Consider the following 23,235-nt stretch of genomic DNA (forward strand, 5'->3'; position numbering starts at 1 on the left):
AGATGTTAGGATTAACTCTTTGATACCAAGAAAATAAACTAAAAAGATGAAAAGAATATATTTCTAAATAAATATATTATTCAATGTTACAATGATTATATATACATGTATATGCCTGTGAAACTGTACATTAAAGGGTTAATATTTTGTGCCTGTAAAAGTGGGATTACAAGAGATTGAGATCAACTCAAAATATCTTATCAAAACTGGCTCCACAAATTATAGTAAATCAAATCTCAATATGCACTCTCAAACATGTCTTAAAACCTGTCAAACTATCAAGTACTCCCAGATTAGCAAGATGTTTAACCTGTTTTTTTATTTGGAGTTTTGTTTGGATTGAGTTTTCAAAATCATTATGGTACTTTATGAATACTAGAGATCTATACACGAATATTTTCTAGACAAAGTAACATTAAAAAAATACACCTACCGCTGGATTATGATCTTAAAGTTGCACTTGTAGACCTCGCTCATCCAATAATTTCTATGTATTTTTGGAATCTATTTCTTATATTTGTTCTTGAAGAAACTAATTTTAATATATAAAATATAAATAATCTTTCAAAAAGACTAAATATACCTCCCCCTTTTTTTTTTTTTCTGTTAACAAAAAGTTAGTTTGCGGAGGATTATGTCATCTTTTTTTTTTTTCTTTTCATTTCCCTTATTTTGAGAGTCCCCTAGATTATTTTTCTTGGTTATCATTGTATTTTTCTATTCTTTTTCTTATTTTAATATTTACTTTCAGAAATATCATATCTAAGCTTTATAAATTTAGATATGATTTTTTTATTTGAGATATTTAATTTATCTGGGTGTTTTTTTTACCTTTATATTTTTATAGATGTTATTGTTATTTTTTATCTCTCTCTCTTACAAGAGCTCTTTATGGAAGTTTATTCAGTGGATCTTAATAGATTGAATTTTATTTAAGCGGTGTTTGGAAACGTGGTTGAAACTGTGTTGCTAAAAATTTGATTTTTTTTGTTTAAAATTATTTTTTTTTGTTTTCAAATTGTTTTGATGTGCTAATGTCAAAATATTTTTTTTAAAAAAATAAAAATATTATTTTGATACATTTTCGAGCGAAAAACATTTTGAACTATAATTATACTCCCAAACACCCCCTTAGTGGATGACAACACTTAGCAATGAGGGAAAAAAAAAACAAAATAACAGAGCTACTGATTGCTATTTAGATTTAAAGATTAAATTAATGACTAATTTTTATCATATTATTTAGTAGTTAAGATTTTGTTTGCTTCAATCCCCCCCCCCATTAATAAATTATTAACTAACCATTGGTGATTCCATCACCACTATAATTTCACCGATAGAATCACTAATGGATGATAAAATCATTATAGAATTAAAGAGAGTTTGGGGAAGAATTTAGAAATGTCAACCAACAGATGGATTATCCAACCAAAATTAGGTCGTTGGTGATATAGTGCTCCCTGGCAAACTCACTGACAAACAATAATATCGTCGAATAATTACAGAGAGTTTGGGGATGAATTCAAGAATTTTAATTTATCAACAAATTTACCATGAAATCTAAAATCATATAAGAATTATAAAGAAGAATTTAGGAACTTAATTCTCTGATGGATTTACCAATTGAATCTAAAAATATCAAATAATTATAGAGAGTTTGGCCAAGAATTTAGGGGGTTGGATTCACCGACGAATATACCGATATATGAAATTTTTTTGGTGAATTTGATGGTGTTTAAAAGAGTTTTGAATTTTTTGAAATGACCGACGAATTCACCGAAGGGTTTAAAATCTTCTGTCAGTGAGACCATCATTGATGTGCTGACGTGGTTGATGTTTGATGGACTCATCGATGAAAGATTCCATTGGTAATGTTAAAACCTAGATATGTCAAGACAATCCATATCTTTTCAATATTTCCTTTTCAATCTCATCTTTCTCCCTCTCTATCCTCTTTTTCCTTTCTCTTCTACCTTAAACATCATTGGTGATCTCTCTCTTTACTACACTGATGCTCTCTCTGTCCTCTAGGCGGAGCTCTTTCTCTCCTCTAGGTTTGATTTCTTTTCACCTATTGGCCTCTACTATGTATATGTTTCATTTTTGTCCTTTTGTTTTTCATTTTTTTTCCCCTTTTATGTGTTGGTTATCATTTTTTTCTTCTTTGTTCTTTAATTATATCATCATTAAAAAAAACTAAAGACATGAAGTTGGCTCAATTGAAAAAAAAAGAGTGAAATTTTTGGAAAGGAACTCAAAAGGTTTGGTAAGATGGATTGAAACACATTAGTAAGGTGTTTTTATATTATCTAATTGTGTTTTCTCTCTTATTTGTGTTAGAAATTAGAAAATCTGTAATTATGTTTGGAGATTTAGGTTATTTTATGAAATTGGTGGTGAATTGTGATGTTAAAGCATGATATAAAGTTAACTTATGACTATGTAGAAGTTAATTTAAATTAATTTCATAGAAATTAAAAAGTTTCAATTCTTGAAACTTCGAGGATTTATTTTCATTGCACATAATGTGGGAATTTGGATCTTTTGGGGTGAAATTAGGTTATGAAAGTGATATAGAAAGGATTAAATTGGTGGCTAACACTTAAAATGTTGACGAATTATGTTTAATACCTATGAATAATTGGGACCTATCGAACCCTAGGATGCTTTATGCATGACCCTAAACTTCTTTTACTACTGTGAGAACTCACAAGCATACCACATGGATCTAGAATTTTTCTTTGCTTTTAGAGGCAAAACATTGGTATAAATGATTAACAAGATAACATATTTCCATATAACAATACATTTGACTGCTAAACTTTACATCCAGGATAAGAGCATTTGCATTATGGTAACATGGTAGGCTGTTTGTAAAAAATAACATGAAATTGGATAGTGGAACCGTTTTAAGAAATTTTCTTGAGTAAAAAGAATAAACGAAGAGTAGATGAACTACATTGACAAAATATCAAGACTAAAGGTATTAAATATTCCATTAATATTTTTACATATTCTTGCTGTTAACATAACATAAGCTCTTTAAATATAATGTATAAAAGATCATTTTTGTAAAAAAAAAATTTGTGCTTGAAAACAATATACTCTCCTAGTCACTTATGGTTAATGATGTAGTTATTTTCTTATGCCTTTCGGTACATTATTTTGTATCTCATGACTTATGTTCATAATGTATAAAAAGCTGCTCTTAAACCTTGTCCTTGAAAAGATTACATAGTAAATGTGTGTTTCGTTTGTGGGTGATGATTTGGTTAGTTGTACTTGGTTGTTTATATTTTTTTTTAATTTTAGGTGGGGTCGAATATATGGGAGGTGCTGCCAAATTTTACTTTAAATGGATAGATGCACTAAAATAAAAAACCATAAACCATAGATTGAGAATTTAATTGAACATGCTTAACTATTAAGTTATATTGTTTAGATACGGAGGAACAATTCAGGGTCAAAACAGAGTGGTTGTGCATCTTCAAGCAATAATGTTCCTGAGCCTGCGGTGTATTTAGGTGCTGATCATAAAGAGGCACATGATCATAAAGAGGCTTGTCGACTACGGGTCATAGATTTTGCGTCCTATCTGCCAGAGATCCTTTTTTTGGCAAGTTAATAGCAAAATAGAAGTCATATTTAAGCATGTAAGAAAATTTTTTATATTCAAACATTACATTAAATTAATCTTTAATTAATTGATTTTCATGTTCACAAATATAGAAGTTGCATGAATGATAACATTGACGATGAAATCGTCGATGGAAGTGGCCTTGTTTCAATGGAGCTAGCTTAATGAGAATCCTAAATGGATGCATGTGGTTGAGGCTTGGTGAAGAAAGTTTAAGGCTAATACATATAAAAAATGCACTTATAGTTATAAAAAAATATTTTTTTGATTTAGAAACTAATTATTTTAGATAAACGAATATAAAGCAAAATTTAGGTGGGATGAGGCAAACTCTAAAGTGGTAAGACAAGTCTGGTAACATCATAATGTGACTAAGTAAATTTTAACATGTGAAGTATATATTTTTTTGTCAAATTATAATCTTTTTTTGTTATATTATTTTGTTTAATGAATTTATGAACTGGGTTGCGTGATTTCTTGGATGACACACACTTATACTAAGAGATATGCCGAGTCAGATGAATTTGAGAAGTGGAAGATTTGTAGACCTCATTTAAATCACTGTAGATCTCACCATATCATTGAGAGCAACTGGAAGATATATCTAGAGTTCTTCACGTTAGAAGGTTTTAAGAGGCGTTCACGGAGTGGGTCCTCGAACAGAAACAAAGAGACTCACGATTCTATTAGAAAGCATATCGACGGGTCGCTTCCTTTTACTAACCATGCAAGGCACTAGTAAGAGAGCCTGCTTTATTTTTAAATATTTTTCTTAAAATGGTAGTTATTATTTGTGATAACATTTAACTAATCATTTTTTTTTAGGCTACATAGCTTAGACGCGAGCCAACTCGAATGGAGTTATACATGGAAACACATATATGGATGGAGGATAGACAAAAAGAGGTGTAATAGTTTGTGGACAACTGAGCTGAGACATTTATTGTAAGTAAACTTTTAAACATTTTCTATATTATTTGGACTAATGTTTTTGTATCCATATCGTTGACTTGTTTATTTTGTTGTGTAGGAACAATATAACGTTGGTATGCATGCCAAACATAAGAAGGACCCTTCAACCCGTCTGGAATATGATTTGGAATTGTGGTTGCAGGTTGAAGCAACCAGGGGACTCAATAGGATCAATTTTATGGTATCTCTATGACTACAACCCGAGACATAAGGTCAGGCTGTAGCATCTCGACCATAGGCACCCCATAATCTGGTACAAGTCAGCCATCACCTGCCATTGAGGAGTTGGTTGAATAATAAATTGGTGCTATGAGGGTCAAAATGGAGGCAAAGTATGAACAACAAAAAAACTAGCAATGGGAGGAGATGATTGCATACATGTCCAATCATTATCCCCCCCCCTTACGGACCTCCACAAGATTTTACTTCCCCTTCCCCTCCATCTGCAACCTCTTCTTAATGTTTATAAACATTTATAATTGATTTTTACAGTTAAACTAATTACATTAAATGAATTCTTCAAGTTAAATATTTTTTAATGTTGTTTAATGTTAAAATGTTTTGATAGCATTAAAATAAATAAATTAGTACACCATCGATGGAATCACCAACGGACATAAAAACTTTGTCGATACAACATGTCAATTTTCCTCGGAGAACTACAAAAAGTTGTTAACTGTTTTGAAATATACAGACAAAATCACTAATAGAACATGATTGCAAGTGATTCTGTCGGTTATCCGTCACAAAGACGTGATATATTACCGACGATTTATCTGTCGGTGATTCTGTTGGTAATGTTTATTGACCAATAGATTGATAAAAATTAATCGTTGCATATTTTTATAACTAATAATAATATTATGTTAGCCTCTCCGTCGATATTTAAACGAATAACAAAATTATCAATGGATATGAAATCACAAACACGACACTAGTAACAACATGATTTTTTTAGTAAATTCATGGGTAATATTTTTATAGACAGAAACATAGATTTGACATGGACAAAATATTTCATCAGTGTAATTCAATTTTGTGTTGGTGTATTAATTGTAGTTTTGAGGCTCTTCTTGTGAGACCCTCGTAAGCAGACAGGATGAGCATACAAGTAACAAAACTTGTGCGAATGATGCTCTTTTATGGACATTCGAACACCTTCATATGACCGAATTAAAATTTGCTAATGTTGGACTCCGCACCAGGACCTGGTTGCTTTGTCTGATGATGATATATATATATATATATAAAGAAAATGAAAAAAAAATATGAATTAATTGGATTAACCCGTCAAACCAGGTTAACCTGTCAATCTGAGATTCGTGCCATAAAAGTTTGATAACTAAATAGAAAAAAAATTAATATTAACAAACTAAATTAAACAAAAAAATAATTAAAAGCATCAGTTTTTTTATTGTGAATTATATTGTGCAATCTAAGTAAAATACTGATGTCTTTTAATTTTATATATATTCTCATGACTAATTATGTCATTTCTTCACGAATAAATAATAACTTATTATTTTTTTTACATTTTTACTCTCTCAACATTTAAATATTGGTTTCTATTTTTAGTCTTCTTTGCTTTTTTGACCTACTCTAAACTTATTAGCCATTTTCTAGTTTAAAAACATAATGTAATAGTATTATCATGATTGTATATATTAGACCCTATATAGTAAAATGAAAAAGAGATATATAATTTGTCCATGTATAAGAAATTTGTAATTAGCCTAACTTTACTCTGTATGGACATAGAGTGTAAAAAGGATGGCACTTTAATTCAGGAGTATTTAAAAGTAGCGAATATTTTTTACTTGAAAATTCATCATAATAATTTAGTTTTAAAAATTATTTTTAACATTAGCACATCAAAACAATATGAAAATAAAAAAAATTAATTTAAAATAAAATAAAAACTTTTAATTTTTTTTTTACTTTTAATTAAAACTAAAAACAATCGGGTTGTTCTTGGCATAAAATATCTAATTTTTTCTTGAAAGCCCTAAAAAAAACTTATTAACAAGTGGTATCTTTAGATACATTTAATTTGTGTAACTGTGTTAATTAACTCTTACATTTTTTTTAAAAAAAATTGAAGTGAAAGACCTATCGCATCTGCAATTTCCATTTTCCCTTTACGAGATAGTTCGGAATCCAAGCAAATGGATATAGGGGGAACGATAATACAAGTTCCAAAGTACAAAATAACAAAAGGAAAAGGAAAAGGGAAGACAAAAGCACAAGTGGACCAATCATCTTGAGAGATTTGTGACCATTTTGGATCCACTCTTTCCAGCATGACACGTGGATCTGACATTATTCTACCCATTCACCATCATGTGATCTCTCTTTCCTCCATGAACTATATAAATAGCTCCTCTTCCCTTGCCATGGCATTGAGTAGCAGACACAGTCCCTCTCCGCTACTGTTTTGTCATCAAGCCTTCACATTTCTCCACTTGCTGCTTCAAAGATGGACAGGAAACAATTGCAACACCAGGTCGCCTCCATGAGGAAGTCCCTGTTTGATCAGGTTCTGTCGACTTCTTCGTAATACAAACTGTTGTCATTCTTACATGGAGTATTTTGTTTGTATTTTTTTTTTTCTCTCTAAACTATGTATAGCTTGATGTGGAAATCTCGTCTTCCCTTAACTTTTGTTTCAAGGTAGGTTTGCTTTGAAAAAACAAATTTTCTATAGAAAATAGTTTTATAAAAAATAAATTATTCTTCATTAATGATAATAAAATATATAAAATACAATATTTGTAATAAAAATAGTGGTGATGATGATAGCTCTGATGATAATATTTTTAGTAATAATAAAAATCTTACGATAATAGTTATTATGGTAGTGATGATTTTGATGATAACAATAACGAGTAGTGTTGATGTTATGATAGTAGTAAGATGTTAATGACGATGCATGTTAATTAAAGTAGTTATTTGATGATGTTGGTGAAAATTGTAAATTAATAGTGTTTAGAAAAATATTTTTCTCTTCGGTTAACATATTTTTCTCTAATTTATTAAAAAATATATTTGTTCTTGAAATATAATTTTTTGGCAAAATAAATAAAACTCTAGCTACAAATATCATTCTAGGGAAACTATAAACGCCTTATAAAGATCAAAATATACGAAAAATGCACAAACTGACTTTTAAATAGATTTACCGATCATGAATCACGAATGCTTACTTCGTGCTTTGCTATCTTTTAAATACATCTCTCTTTCCTCTATGAACTATTATAATCAATTTTTGGGCTTGTTCTTGTTCGAGCTATGCTTGGTCCAAACCTAGATTGGGCCCCCAGTTTGCAACTACATCAATAAGTAGAGGATTTATAGTTTAAACTTCTGAATTAGGACTAGAAAAGAAAGATAAAGAGAGAAAAGCCATGTTGTTTAAGTAGTAGAACAGACAGGTCTGTGGCGTAAGGTGATTTTAATAATCGATGATTGCAGGGATACCTTGATGATCAATTCAATCAACTCGAGGATTTGCAAGATGAAGCAAACCCAAATTTTGTAGAGGAAGTTGTGACACTGTTCTACAGTGACTCCGCTAGATTCATTCAGAACATTGAGCAGGCAATGTAAGTATACAGTAATCAACGTTACTACAGCATAACGGCGGTGATAAAAGCTGTAAGAGCAACTCTTTTGCTTTTTTATTGCTTGCAGGATCAAGAAGCCTAATATTGATTTTGGCAAGCTGGATGATTATATGCATCAGTTCAAGGGTAGTAGCTCAAGGTAATTAGCTGTTGTAAACTATACAGAAATATCTTGATTTACAAATAAGGGAATTAAAATGAAGATGGTCGTTTAGCACTTTGCTTGATTTATGTTTATCTGTTGAAAATTCTTAATAACTTGCAGCTTTGGAGCCAAGAAGGTGAAAAAGGAATGCTCACAGTTCAGGGAATGCTGCTCTGCTGGAAACATCGAAGGGTAACATATTATATATATATCCTATGAATTGCTTCGAATTCTCGGCCCTTTTTAATGGTTTGTCAATTTTGCAGATGCATCAAGACATTTCAACAACTCAAGCAAGAGCATGCCACTTTGAGGAGGAAGCTAGAAACTTACTTTCAGGTCTGAGCGGCAGTGTAAAATGCAAGCAGAAACTAATTCTAATGTCTGTTTTAATCAACCCACCTCGTAACATATGACCCAAACTGTTTCTTCTATGTGTTGTTTGTAAATATTTTCAGTTGGTAAAACAAGCTGGAATAGCTGGGAGAACATGAAGTTCCAATCCATATATAATATACGAGCCCAGTAATCCTAACCAGCATTTGGTGGGTTATTTCTAGACGCAGGAAACAGAGTTATTATCCATGGCTGCCCTGGGAGTAATGTTATAGATATGTAGATCTTACTCCAACACTTTCCCATGGTTTTGATTGCAAGTTGCAGAGACAGAGCGTCCCAAGGCCAGGCTCATATGCTTACCAGAGACTAATGTAATGTCAACTTAAGAGTCAAAATGTATTTTATGCACTTCAATTACAAGTTAATCACAACTTTGAAACAAGAATTCGAATCTTTGGTAGTGTTTTAGGTGAGGAATCTCCCGTGTTGTTCTGGGCAATCCAAGCCCTTACACCTGGATTTGTGGTTATTGCCCTGCACCCACTTCGTCATTCAGAGTGAAGTATTTACCACCTCGACCAGTCATTCAAATGGATGGCCGGATTATCTTTTCGGTTATGTATTTAAATGAACAAAAAATAAACTAATTTAAAAGAAAACGGATCATCTAATCTTTTACGATGTGTGTGGTTAAAAAACAAAAAAAGGAAAATCACGAAAGCAATTTGAAAGAACAAAAACTCTGCTCAGGGCGTGGCACTCTATACATATGCGTGTAGATCATATTAGTTGCTTAATATATTTTAAGCAATAAAAAAGAGGCTCGATCACTGTTTCCTTCTTAACTTTTGACTTGCTGCGTGTTGGTGCACAAAGATTTTGATTCCCAGATATTTGTGGAGCAATCAGTCAGTACTGCTGTTAAACAGGGGTGGCCTCGAGAGTGTGTTAAGCATTGAACCATACAAGGGTGACATGGATTTTCGTTCATTCTTTAATTCTCATAGCAATCAAACTCAATTCTATATTTTTGTACATAACTAGAACAACAAAGCCAATTTCCCATTATCCAAAAATCAAATCTTTACAAGCAAAACAAATAATAAACATTGCCCACTAGTGAGCAATTAGTACTATAATGACTTAGATTGACCGGGATTTATCAATATTTTTAAAACAAATTTTTATTGGTCCAAGCCTATTTTAAGAATAATCCATGCCCCGGAGGATCAAAAAATAGGTTTGGTCTAGGCATCATGTCTGAGTCAAGACTCTAGGTGCACAGCCTGACACCCTTGGGCCCAGGAAGAGTGTTTGGGTCCAATGGCTCTAGGCGCATGTCGTGGTGCCACTTGGGCCCTGTCGCCCAGCCTGAACCTAATGTTTTGAGTCCAGACTTGTGGTCTGGAACTAATGTATGCCCCCCCTGGGATTTTTGATTGACCTAGGCTTTTTAGCCTAGATCCCATTTCATTTACACTTGTAGGTGTACAAGTATTATATAACCTACCATATTTTCATCTCATTAATATAAGTGTTAGATATATTTTTCCCTCATCAATGTTAGTGTCAGAGATATTTGCCTTCTTAATGTTTGTGTAAGGGATATTTATTCCTTATTAATGCACGTGTAAGGGATATTTATCCCTCATTAATATTACCAAGGTGAAATAACTTTTTAGTCACCTCATTCAAGCAAGGGGACAAGGTTTAGGATGTATAAATATCCCCTGAACCACTAAGATAAAAGGGTTCATAATTGGTTCATTCTTAACATATTCATATAGCACCATTTTCTTAGAGAGCATTTATTTCTTACTAAAACAAGAACAAAAAACCTTGAACTCAACCCAGGATTAGATGACCCATTCTCAGCTCCTATCATTAGATATTTACTATTGGGTATTTTTATATGTCTAAGAAGATAGTCGAGCACATGACATCATTCATATGATTCGGTGGATGGCGTCATGGTGCATCCTTCCGATGGTGAAGCTTGAAAGTAGTTTGCAAAATATGCATCCTCAATTTTCGATGGAACCATATAACGTGCACCTTGGTTTATGTATCGATGGGTTTCATCTGTTTAGGTCATATTAGCAATTTACAACTTGCTTCTAACGATGTTTATGAGGTTAGAATTCATGTTTTTATCCATAGTCATACTCGTTCCTTACAGTCCAAGTATGCATATTGATGTTTGTCTTTAATCATTAATTGATGAGTTGAATCAGTTATGTTCATCCAGGGCTTTGGCATATGATGTATTAAGGAAACAAAATTTTTAAATGAAGAAAGCTTTGATGTGGACTATAAATGATTTTCTTGAATGGGATGTCTTTCAAATGGAGCACACATGAAAAATTAGTATGTCCATACTATATGGAAAACAATAAGGCCTTCACCTTAACGAGTGGGGGTAAAGATTTTTTATTTTTTTTTATTGTCATTGAAGGTTCTTACCAAGTCATCATTGATATAGAAATAACATAAAGGAGTTCTTACTTATTAGAAGACTAATTTCATTCATCATGATTTGAATGTCATGCATATCGAAAAGAATGTGTTTGAAATATTTTTAACACAATCATGGATGTCAAAGGAAAAAAAAAGTGACAATATAAAAGCTAGAATGGATATAGCTTTGTTTTGTGACTAATAGAATATGAAGCTACTTAATGATGGGGTATGTGTTGCAAAGCCCAAAGGCACATTCATCTTAGAAAAAAAAACATAATTTCTTGTGTATAAATGATTTAAGAGCCCACGATTTTCTGATGGATATACTTTGAACATAACTAGATTGATGAATTTAGAGGAATGCAAATTATATGGAATGAAGAGTTATGATTTCCATATGTTTATACAAACATTCATTTCAATTGCTTATCATGATTTATCGTCAAAAGAGATATGGGATGCACTCATGAAGATTAGTTATTTTTTAGAGATGTTTGCTTGAACAAGTTGCATTCCCAACATATTAAAGAGCTTGAAATGAACATCATTGAGAAAATTTGCAAGCTTGAAATGATCTTCTTGGTCGGTCGTCGGAACCACCAAAATATAATTATCACAAACAAATTAAATTTATAGTATGATCATGAAAACCACGTCGAACCCAAGGAAAATTTCATTTAATCTTCTTACAGTATACTGAAATGAGAAAGAACGGGGGTTTTGAATGAAAAATTCAAGAAATTGATTAGAGTCCTTCATTAAAGTTGTAGTCTTGTATGTGTAGATGAATTTGGGTTTTTGAATCGCCTGATTTCGATATCAGAAGATTAAGATATTCTCGTTTGAATATCTAGTGTGAAAGTAGAGAATCCTGTTGTGAGAAGGATTCTGACCCGAGTTTGCAGGTTTGATTCGAGGTCCAAATGAGATCAGATTTTTGCCCATAATACCTTCCTAGAAAGCTTGACATGTGTAATTCAACTTAGATTAAGCCCACATTCTCATTCTGGAACTCTAACTTGGCAAAAAAACTGTCACAAGAAGCTAGATCCAAAATATAAAATGCAGAATTTTATCTTTTAGCAATTAATTCACGAAATCTTTTCTGCATGCCAAACTCATAAAAATAACTTCCAATCAACTCAAATAAGTTCAAAATAACTTAAAAGGCATAGTATAAAAGGAATAAAAATATATGCATATTTTTCACTTATCACTTCCCTTCCTCATTCTTTGACTCAATAGAGTCAGACTAGAGGTTATCCAGAATGGATGCCTATGGTTGAGGCTTGGTGGGGAAAGTTTAAGATTAATGTGTGTGTGTGTGTGTGTGTGTGTGTGTGTGTGTGTGTGTGTGTGTGTTTGTGTAATAATAACTTTTAGTTAATGTACATGTTTTTTAAATTTAAAAACTAATTATTTTATTCAAATGATTATAAGAAAAATATGTGGTTAGATGCTGCAAACTATAAGGTTGCTATACAAGTCTAGAAAAATCACAATGCAACTAGGTAAGTTTTAATGTGAAAAGTTTTTTTTATAAAATTGTAATATTTCTTATAATTATTTTTTTTAGTTTAATGAACTTCTGAATTAGGTTGTGTGATTCTTGGTATGACACACACACTTATGCTAAAAAAAGAGCTGAGTTAGATAACTTTGAGGTGTGGAAGAATTTTAGACCTCCCCACATCATTGAGAGTAATTGGGAGAGATATCTAAGTTCTAGATGTTGGAGGGTTTTAGAAGGCGTTCAAAGAGTGGGTCCTCGAATAGAAACAAGAAGACTCAAAGTTCTATTAGCAAGCATATAGGCCGGTCACTTCCTTTTATTAACCATGCAAAATGCATGGTAAGACCATGTTTTATTAAGTATTTTTCTTAAAATGGTAGTGATTATGATTATTTGTGATAATGTTTAACTAATAATTTATTTTGCAAGCTACACAGTTTGAGCACGAGCTAACTTTGATGGAGTTATATTTGGAAACACATAAAGGGAGGGAGGATAGACAGAAAAAGGTGTAACAGTTCATGGACAACCGAGTTGAGGTATTTTTTGAAATAAACTTTAAAACCTTTTGTATAATTTTTGGACTAATGTTTTTTTTCAACATCTTTGACTTGTTTTATTTTTTTGTGTAAGAACAATATAATGCTGACATGCATACCAAACCTGGAGAGGATCCTTCAACCTATCCAAAATATGATTCAGAGTTATGGTTGGAGGTTGGAGCAACCGGTGGACCCAATAAGAATCGGATTTATGATATCTCTATAACTATGACCCAAGATTTAATGTCAGGTTGTAGTGTCTCGACTGTAGGCACTCCACAATCTTGCTCGAGACATCCATCATCAGCTGTCAAGGAGTTGGTTGACGAACAAGTTGGTGCTTTGAAGGTCGAAATAGAGGCAAAGTATGAAGAAGAAAGTAGGAAGCAATGGGAGAAGATGATGGCATACTTGTCCAGTCATTATCGTTCCCCTTATTAACCTCTACGAGATTTTTTTCCTCATTCCCCTCCACCTCCACCTGCAACTCCAGCTACTTTTTAACGTATATAGATATTTGTAATTGATTTGTACAGTTAAATTAATAATATAAAACATGTTCTTCAATTTAATTTAGTTGTTTAATGATATTTATTGTGAAATTGTTTAATAGTGTTTTAAAAAAACAAACTACTAAAATATTGACGGACATAAAAATCATTTTGGTGATTCTGTCAATATAATAGGCTAAATTTCCTCAGATAATTAAAAAAGAACTGTGAATCGTTTTGATATAGACTGATGAATTCACTGATATAGCTTGTTTGTCAGTGACTTTGTAGGTGAATCCGTTTGTGATGCATGATATATTACCGACAATTAGTCCGTTGGTGAGCCATTAATAATATTTATTGATGGATAGGCTTGCAAGTTTCCATCGGGAAATTCATCGATTAGTTTTATACCAATAAAAATACAACTTTTACACGAATATTTATGATTTCTACAATACTAGGAAATCCCAATCCTATATTGAGTAGAACTCAATTAAAGACCCTACAAAAAAAATGTATCCTTGAAGCAAAGATGGCACATTGCTTGTTAACATAGTCCCAACAACAATAAATCAGTTCGACAACAAATATTTTTCCAACCTTGAAGCAAGGCAAGCCTACTCCGAAGCGATGGAGGCTCTACAAGCAAAAAGATCTTTCCCATGTTGGCTGTACGATCTCATCAGTATTCTATCCATTAAAATATCGCAATTGATGCATCAGTTCCAGGAACTCCTGCACCGTTCTGCGCCTTTTTGAATGAAGCGCCTAGTTTCACTGCTTTAGATTGGTATTCAGTCTGCCAAAACGAAACTAAAAAAGGGGTCTTTCTAATTTCGTATATAAATGTAGATGTGGGTTGTCGGGTTTGGATCGAAATAGAATCCCCAAAAACTGGTGCATCCATTTTCTACTTGTTCTGCTTCGATGGAGGGGCTGTAAGTAGAATAAAAATTGTTATTCTTTCCCCCACGCAGACTCTCATTAGCTTCTCTACCTTCCCTCCCTAAACTTTTATTTCCTTCCATCAGCTACAGTAAATGGAAGTGATGGGAAATAGAATCTTCCAGTTTTCAAAGCCCATCGTTGTATAAAAGAAAGTGCTATCGTTGTATAAAAGAAAGTGTCATTGAAAATGACAGGCAGAGAGATCAGCACCATTAATGAGAGTGGTTTGAATTTTGAAATCGAACCAATCAGCTTGCTCTACAAGCAAAAAGATCTTTCCCTTGTTGGCTGTACGATCTCATCAGTATTCTATCCATTAAAATATCGCAATTGATGCATCAGTTCCAGGAACTCCTGCACCGTTCTGCGCCTTTTTGAATGAAGCGCCTAGTTTCACTGCTTTAGATTGGTATTCAGTCTGCCAAAACGAAACTAAAAAAGGGGTCTTTCTAATTTCGTATATAAATGTAGATGTGGGTTGTCGGGTTTGGATCGAAATAGAATCCCCAAAAACTGGTGCATCCGTTTTCTACTTGTTCTGCTTCATCCGTTTTCTACTTTTTTTTTTGTTATGATTCTTTCAAGCCGATATTATAGAGAATTCATATTCATCCATTACTCATATGTTACTTTCTATGCATGTTCATTTCCTTATAATAACATACATACATATATCATGTATATTTTCAGAGTTAATATCTCAATATACAAGTGTTCGTATGACTCAATTCTTTTATATTCTTATTTATAGTATTCACATGAAAGTCTACTGTTACTGTCTAACTTTGAACTGTTACTATCCAATTTCCAACTGTTACTGTCCAATTTTCAACTGTTACTGTCTGACTTTGAACTGTTACTGTTTGACTTTTCCAATTGTTACTGTTTGACTTTTCCAATCATTACTGTCTGACTTTGAACCGTTACTGTTTGACTTTTCCAACCGTTACTGTATGACTTTTCCAACTGTTACTGTTTGACTTTTCCAATTTTTACTGTTTGACTTTGAATTGTTACTGTCCAATTTTCAACTGTTACTGTCTGAACACTCATCAGATTTTTAACTATATCTAAAGTTCTAAAACTCTATTTTAACTGAGATTGATCTCGTTAGAAAGCTAAGACACGAGGCTATTAGTTCTCTGAGGGAGGAGAACCCAGTTTTGCCTCCAAGATAGTCAAAATTGTTCATTTACTAATTAGTCCTACTGCCCTACATAATCAGTCACGACTCAGTCTCAGTTGGTAACCCATAACTGAAGTTCTACATTTCCAAATTGAGCAAGACCAGTTTCCTTGGTTAGCTAACATTCAAATCTACAATTTCTATGGAGAACCCGATCCTAATCCCCTCATCCTCCTACCCGAAATCTCATCGAAAGTTAGGAGACAAGTCTGTCCAGATTCATCTCCCCCTCCCCTTCACACAATACTTTCATAAACTACATACCACACACATGAATTAACTTAATCTCAACAATAAGTACTTTTTCCCCAATTTAAGTCTAAGAACCCTAACCTATGATTCAATATCAAGGCATCAATTCTTCATCGAATTTAAAAATGAATTTTTTTAAGATCTTGTTTAGAATACCTTACCCGGTATAGATTAAGATTTTGATCTTCAACCAGTTGAAGATTTTCAACTCCCTCCTTTCTTTTCTTCTTGTTCAATTTCCCTCATGTCTTTTATTCTTGTGGATTGAAACAGTATAATAATATAATTATTCTTACCAAAAAAACTTGCTAAGCATGCAGCTAAAGTGAAATTATATTTTCTATTGGATATATTTGACATTGAAAGAATAATTAGGGACATAATGTTTTGCCCTAGGTACCAAAAAATGACATGGCTGCCAGATACCAGGTGCCCGGGTTTGGTAATGCAGCCATATCCCAGGCACTCGGATTAGGCATGATTATCAGACTCAAGGCTATTGGGTCTGGCTCGGTAGTCAAACCCAATAGCTTGGCCGCTAGAGGCAGACAGACACAATGTTATTGGGTTGTTTTCAACTCTTACGATGAAGAGGATTTGATGCAGGCGAAAGCTAAAGACAACAACAAACAAAGATCATGGAATTTTTTATGAGCGAAAGGAGCTGCAGATGTGAACCTCAAACTCATAGTTTATTCTCTCTAAAATAATAATAATGAAGTTTGCTTCCTTAAATAGGCTAGGAACCCTACTTCAACCAGGAAAAAAAATCCAAAAATAACATGGAAACAACCATAAAATCCGAAACAATGCATGGAATCCAAAAATACTAAGGAAAATCATAAAACTACCAAAATTGAGGCCTCGAGATGAGATTTTTTATATCTAAATCTCCTAGCGATTCCATATAGTTTGAACGCAATTCAACGGTCGAATAAAAAATTATGCTTTTTTTGAGCCATCATTTTGGTCTGGCGCGACCAGATCTTCCCTTGAGCCTAGACATGTCCTACTGGTCCATGAATATATCTGTTAGGCTATCTATGTAATTTATTTGGGATAGATACTCATCTAATTATGGTAGACCCACATATGACTACGCAATCATCCGTTATTGCAAGCCTGACTACATTAATATTTGGTTAGCCTTTTTAGAGCCAACTAGATAAATTTCTTTGAAAGCTTCCCAACTTAGAATCATATATGTTGTAACAGAGAATGAGGGACAAGTGAGGATTCATTGTGGGAAAAAGAATAATGTTTAAGTTCGAAGTTGATTATACAATGTAATATACTTGGGCTTGTTTCTTATTGTATAATTTGTATTCATTTTCATGACTATTTTGTGCAAGTAAGAAACAACACATTATATTCTTTTAGAACACGCTAACTGTTAGTTTTAAAAAATCCATCTTCATCTTCTATCTTTCGCTCTACACCTCTCGTTAGCATCTGATTCTAAGTTTATAAGCTAAAAATAAAATAAAAAAGCAAAGAAAATCCTTATTTATTGCAACAAGACATTACAGTAAAATTGAGATCTATCATTTTTTCTTTACTTACTAATTATTGTTTTGAGGCCCTTCCTTGGGAGACCCTCATAAGAAGGATGGGAACACAAGTAATTACAAAACTTGTGCTAATTATGCCCTTCTAAGGACATTCGAACACCTTTACAAGATCTAGTTGTTTTGTCTGATGATTAAGTGTTTATCCAATGCTGAGGCAAGGCAGGCCTACTCCAAAGCAACAAGGAATTGTTTTCTACTCCTAGAACGGAGACAGCGGATTTGATCAGCCTGTTTAATGCCAACCAGCCAACTTTCTTTGAAAGCTTCACAGCTTCGATGATCAAGGTGAACCTCATAGGTTTTGTAACAAGACTGGATAATTGATATTCAATATTGCAACAAGTTGTTGACAATGATATTCTAACATAAACATTCCTTAGATTGGTAGAAACAAGACTAGTTTTTCCAAGTAAATGTTTCTGTGAAGGATGGATTACTTTTTAGTTTCTGCCTTTTCCAGATCAACTGTAGCAAACTTGTCAATGAGTGCATCTTCATCTTCAAATGGAGCAGGAAGTTGAAGATTTGCTTCAGTCTTCAAATATATATATATATAGGCATAGAAGGCCAAACTAGCTTTGATATTTCTCTTTGAAACTGAGTGGAGTACTGTCAATATATATTAATTCTTGAAGCAAACCAATATGGCCATTCCATTCTTCTTCTTCTTCTTCTTCTTCTTCCACAAGAGTAGTATTGTCGAGTAGCTTATTACTAGCTTATACAAGAAAACAAGTTCGAACCTTAACCAAATTCTACGATCAGAGCTTGAGAAAATGGTGATAGACGATCATGGAGTTGCGACATCCTTTCTTTGTCTTTACTTTCTGGGCTGTTCTGTACAAGTAAGAAACAACATATTATATTCTTATAGAATAAGTTAAATGATAGTTACTTCTAAAAAAAACCCATCTTCATGATCTTCTCTATCATTTACTCTACCTATCTCGTAAACCTCTGATTCTAAGTTTAGAAGCTATAAAAGAGAGAGAAAAATAATGAAGATCCTAATTCATCATCATAAACATAAAATTTATATCCATCCTTTTTTATTTATTTTTTAATTATAGTCAGGAGACCCTTCTCAGGAGATCCTCATAATATTTGGTTTTTTTTTTCTCAACTTCATACTTTATCTGAATGCATATTCAACATCTTTAATGTCAAGGCATCATCAGAGATTTAATTTTCTTTGTCATCCCAAATCATAAAACCCTTCAGGTAAAAGTCAAAAATTTATTTTTATATTTTTTTTCGAGATAATAGAATTGTCATGATGAATAACGAATCCATCATTTTTTCTTTTCATGGTGAACAATAAATTGTTACATAAAGCTCAAGCAAAAATGAACCAGGATTAACTTGAGAGGATATAATTTAACCGGTCAGGTTCTAGATTTATTTTCTAGAAATTATCAGTTCAAGTCTCACAAAATTCAAGGTAATTGAAGGCTTACATGGTCGTTAACTTCAGAACTCCTGAGATTAGTCGAGATGCACACAACCTGACCCGGACACCCATATTAATAAAAAATAAAAATAAATAAACAAGGGTTACACAAGGGTTACACAAAGGTTATACAAAGGTTAAACATAGATTAAACAAGTTTTAAATAAGATTTAATAATTAGAATTCAATGAACAATAATCCGCAAGCTTTAATTGGGGTTTTTTTTTTTGGTATTGAAAAAAAAAAACAAGAATAATTCATTTACCACTCGCAAAAAGTATTGGGGATTCTGAATGTTTTTGATTAAGCAAAAAATAATAATTTGTTTTTATTTTTTTTATGAAATCAAGGACGACAAGCATTGTATACTATAATAAATCAACAATATTTAACAAAAACAAAACGAACTTGCTGTGAATTTCAAAATCTCAATTTGAAAAAACAATTGTTACATGTTTGTCTTTTGCTCGGTTTGAGATGAGAAGAGGAAGAGAATTCTAGTAGCACAACCTAAGCAAAAATCACTTTTGAGAAGGGCAGATTTGGGTTCAGCTAATTAAACAAATCAATTAAAAAAAAAAGTAGATTAGGTTTTGATTTTGCTTTTAGAATTTGTGTTCGTGGAGAAGAGGGAAAAGTCAATGTATAGATCAAATTGTTGAATTAATATGTTTTTTTGTGTTATATTATATTTGAGGATAAATTTATTTTTTCATCTAAACTTAAATATTGCATTGACCCAATTTAATTTTGCATTGACCCAGTCAGTATATAGACTGTAATTTATAAAATTATAGAAGAAAAGTGTAATTGCGAGTAACCCTTGAATGCCTAAGAGTACTTTTTCATAGATTAAATAAATTATATTGGACACTTCATGCTTAGAAATGAAAATAATAAATCTCCTTCTTGATTTAATATACCAGCCTATAGCTAGGGATTATCAAAATAGAATGTTACAAAATCATTTAGTAGTTGGCTTAATGGTAAGAATTTGGAATTAAGGGGTTTACTTTTCATGTGGTTTCAAGTTCGAACCCTGAGGTTGTTAATATTGATGGCCACTAGAAACTTATCTGATCGTTAATTTTAGGGTACGTGGGGATTAGTCGAAGTGCATGTAAGCTGGAGTTTGGGATTAAAAGGTTTGCTTCTCCTCTAGTTTTAGGTTCGAGCCCTGAGGTTGTTAATATTAATAGTCACTTGAGACTTATCTGATCGTTAATTTTAGAGCCTGTAAAAATTAGTCGAGATGCACACAAACTGATCCAAAAACCCTATATAAATAAATAGAATGTTACAATCTAGAATTCTTATCTGTCTTTTTGTTAGAAGAACGGAAATACTTCATTAAAACATATTAATGTAAAATGCAACTACAAGAGAACGTAATATTTGAAAGGCGTACGTAGACCGTAAAGTACATATATACAACTCAAAAAAAAAATATTACAAAATTTGTCCTGCTGCTACTCACACTAATTAATTATTTTCATGAGTTGCCGCTTATTATTGGCTATCACGATTATAGTTTGTTTGGAAGGAAGATAAAAGTTACTTTTTAAATATATTAAAATATATTTTTTATTTTTTAAGATTTATTTTTAATATTAGTATGTTAAACGATTTAAAGATATTGAGAAGATAATTTAAAATTAAAAAAGTTATATATATATATATAAAGAGGAAGTGGCGGCTGAAAAGAGCGCAGCGACAATGAATTGATCACGTAATCAAATCATCCCCGAAGAGGTAGAGAATTCTCTCAACGGCCCAACTAGGCTCAGTCCTGGTCCAAGCCAGACTTCGTGAGGTTGTCGGCAACGGTGCCCTGCACAGTGGGCAGGTATTGTGATTCTCGTCATGATCGTGATCGTGATCGTGATCATGATCATGATCTACCCATCTATCTATGCACTCCTTATGGAACACGTGGCCGCAGTTCCTCAACTCTCTGACCTCATCTTGATCCCTCAACTGGCTCAAGCAGACAGCACATGTGTCACAAACCCCTGGCACCCTCTCTATGACGTCATTGAAAGTGGTCGAAATCAGACCGTCCATAACTTGATGTGGAGAAGGAACAGGATGATATTGCTGTAGAGAATCATTGCTAGAGGAGGATAAATGGGCTCTGTTCTTAAATCTCAGAGCCCAGTCCCAGGCCCATATCAAGACTGCTAAAGCAAGAGCTGCCTTGTAGATAAGATGGGCTACTATTAACCCTGACTCTTCTGCAAAGAAGCCCATTATATATAAATCAATGCAAACAACACAGTAGTTAAGTAAGGAAAAAAAAAAAAAAAAAAAGGAAGAAGAAGGAAACCCTAGAGGAGGGAGGGAGAGGGAAAAAAAAAAAAAAACTACTAAGCAAGAGGGGTAAGAAGAAGAAGAAGGGAGGAAGGGAGAAGTTCCAGTGAGCATCTTGGGTGGTTTATAAAGGCAAAGGTGAGGGGTGATAACGGTGGGAGCCTTTTGCTTTACCTTTTTTTTTTTTTTTTTTCTTGTAATTATTTATTTATTGTTAGGTGTCCATGTCTGCTAGGAATATAGGGTCACTGCCGACTGGTCACTGTCATGTGCATTCGTGTAGGTCACACCACACAAAGACGATGGCTTCTTATCTCTAGTTACTTTTATTTTAATAACTACTATATTTTTCTTATCTCATGATATAATTATTAAATAAAAATAATTTTTTTAAACCATGTAGATTTTATGATTCAGGTTGCGGAATTGACAAGTTAAGTTGTAAACCCGAGTCAATTTAATATATCATCATCTCTATATTTTTTAAAAAATATCAACTTGAAATTTTTTTAAAGTCAAACTATGCTTTTAGTGGGTGGTTTGTTTTATCTTTAGATCTGTCAAATTGATTAGGTCACATTGAGAAAACTCTCATGTGAGTTAGTTTTAAACTTGTGCTAGATAAAAAGTTGGATCAGGAGGTTTCAAGGTTGATCCATTAGGATGAGTTTAATAACAATGTCAAATAATTTCTTTTTAAAATCCCATCTTCCAATTTTGTTTCTTTTGATTGAATTGTTTTGAATTTTTTATTTGACTTCATCATTCAATATTTGATTGATTTTGAATTGATTTTCATAAATTGTTTCAATTTGTTTTATTTGTGGTTATCACAATCTCAAACAAACATCTTGATTTTTTGTTAGAGCTCAATTTTACAAGCGTCTATTTTTATTATCATATCATTAAGTAAAAATAGTTTTTAAAAACAAAATTGTTAAACTTATTAGAGTCCATGATCCTGAGCACGGGTTTGGTGGGTTTAGTCATGAATCTTAGGTCGATCTAATATGTCGTTTTCTCAATATAAAAAAAATATCATCTTTTAAATTCAAACTATGTTTTTTACTGATTATCCGGGTTATTTTTGGCCCTGCTAAGTTGGGTGGTCATATCGAAGCAACTTCCACGTACGTTAATTTTAAACCTAGTTTAGATAATGATTCAGGTTAAGAGAATTCAAAATTGACCCGATATGTGCATTTGATAATATATATATATATATATATATGTTGGCAATAAATATTAGAAAGATTTGTCAACACTAACTAAAAATTAATCTAAAAAATTGAGAAATAAATTTATATTATGATATTTGGTCTCGTGGCATAGGAGCCATTAAAAAAATTATTTAATAATATAGCAATGAATTTAAATTTTTTTTTTGTTAAGAAGAGTAATAATTTAAATTTTATTAAAACAAAATAATTTGCTAATATGACTCCTTCTTTTCTTATTAATATTTTTTCACAAAAACATTTTTTATGTTCTATATTTAAAAAAAATTAAAAGCAATAAGAACAAATATATAAAACAATTTGGACGATTTGAAATAATGATAAAAATATCTCTCAAATTAAAATTTTTTTTATCTTATTAACTCTTTCCTTTTTTCTTTTTTGAGATTTTGTTACCAATTTGCTTTCAATAATCTTTTATCATAATCAAAGTTCTAATTAAAATAACATAAGTAACTTTAACTTGAATGTATTAAATAATATAAAATAATACACTACTCTTGCATTCTCCGAGAAACTTTTTAATTGTGTTATTAAACTTAACCTGGTAGGTCA

The 23,235-nt window shown here is 32.2% G+C and overlaps 2 protein-coding genes across 2 annotated transcripts; one reads left to right on the plus strand and one right to left on the minus strand.

The window, feature by feature from the left end:
* Positions 1-7,020: 7,020 nt before the first annotated feature.
* On the plus strand, positions 7,021-9,169 carry LOC7476689 (histidine-containing phosphotransfer protein 4). Its single transcript, XM_002324752.3, has 6 exons — positions 7,021-7,145; positions 8,081-8,211; positions 8,300-8,371; positions 8,498-8,569; positions 8,644-8,716; positions 8,836-9,169. Exons 1-6 carry the CDS (start codon positions 7,086-7,088, stop codon positions 8,869-8,871), a joined length of 444 nt encoding a protein of 147 aa, XP_002324788.2. The 5' UTR covers positions 7,021-7,085; the 3' UTR covers positions 8,872-9,169.
* An 11,236-nt stretch (positions 9,170-20,405) lies between these two features.
* Positions 20,406-21,509, minus strand: LOC18107730 (RING-H2 finger protein ATL39). The gene has a single exon (XM_024590121.2). It carries the CDS (start codon positions 21,380-21,382, stop codon positions 20,858-20,860), a length of 525 nt encoding a protein of 174 aa, XP_024445889.1. The 5' UTR covers positions 21,383-21,509; the 3' UTR covers positions 20,406-20,857.
* Between the last annotated feature and the right edge of the window lie 1,726 nt (positions 21,510-23,235).

The sequence above is a fragment of the Populus trichocarpa genome, chromosome 18, assembly GCF_000002775.5.
Source record: "Populus trichocarpa isolate Nisqually-1 chromosome 18, P.trichocarpa_v4.1, whole genome shotgun sequence".
NCBI lineage: Eukaryota > Viridiplantae > Streptophyta > Magnoliopsida > Malpighiales > Salicaceae > Populus > Populus trichocarpa.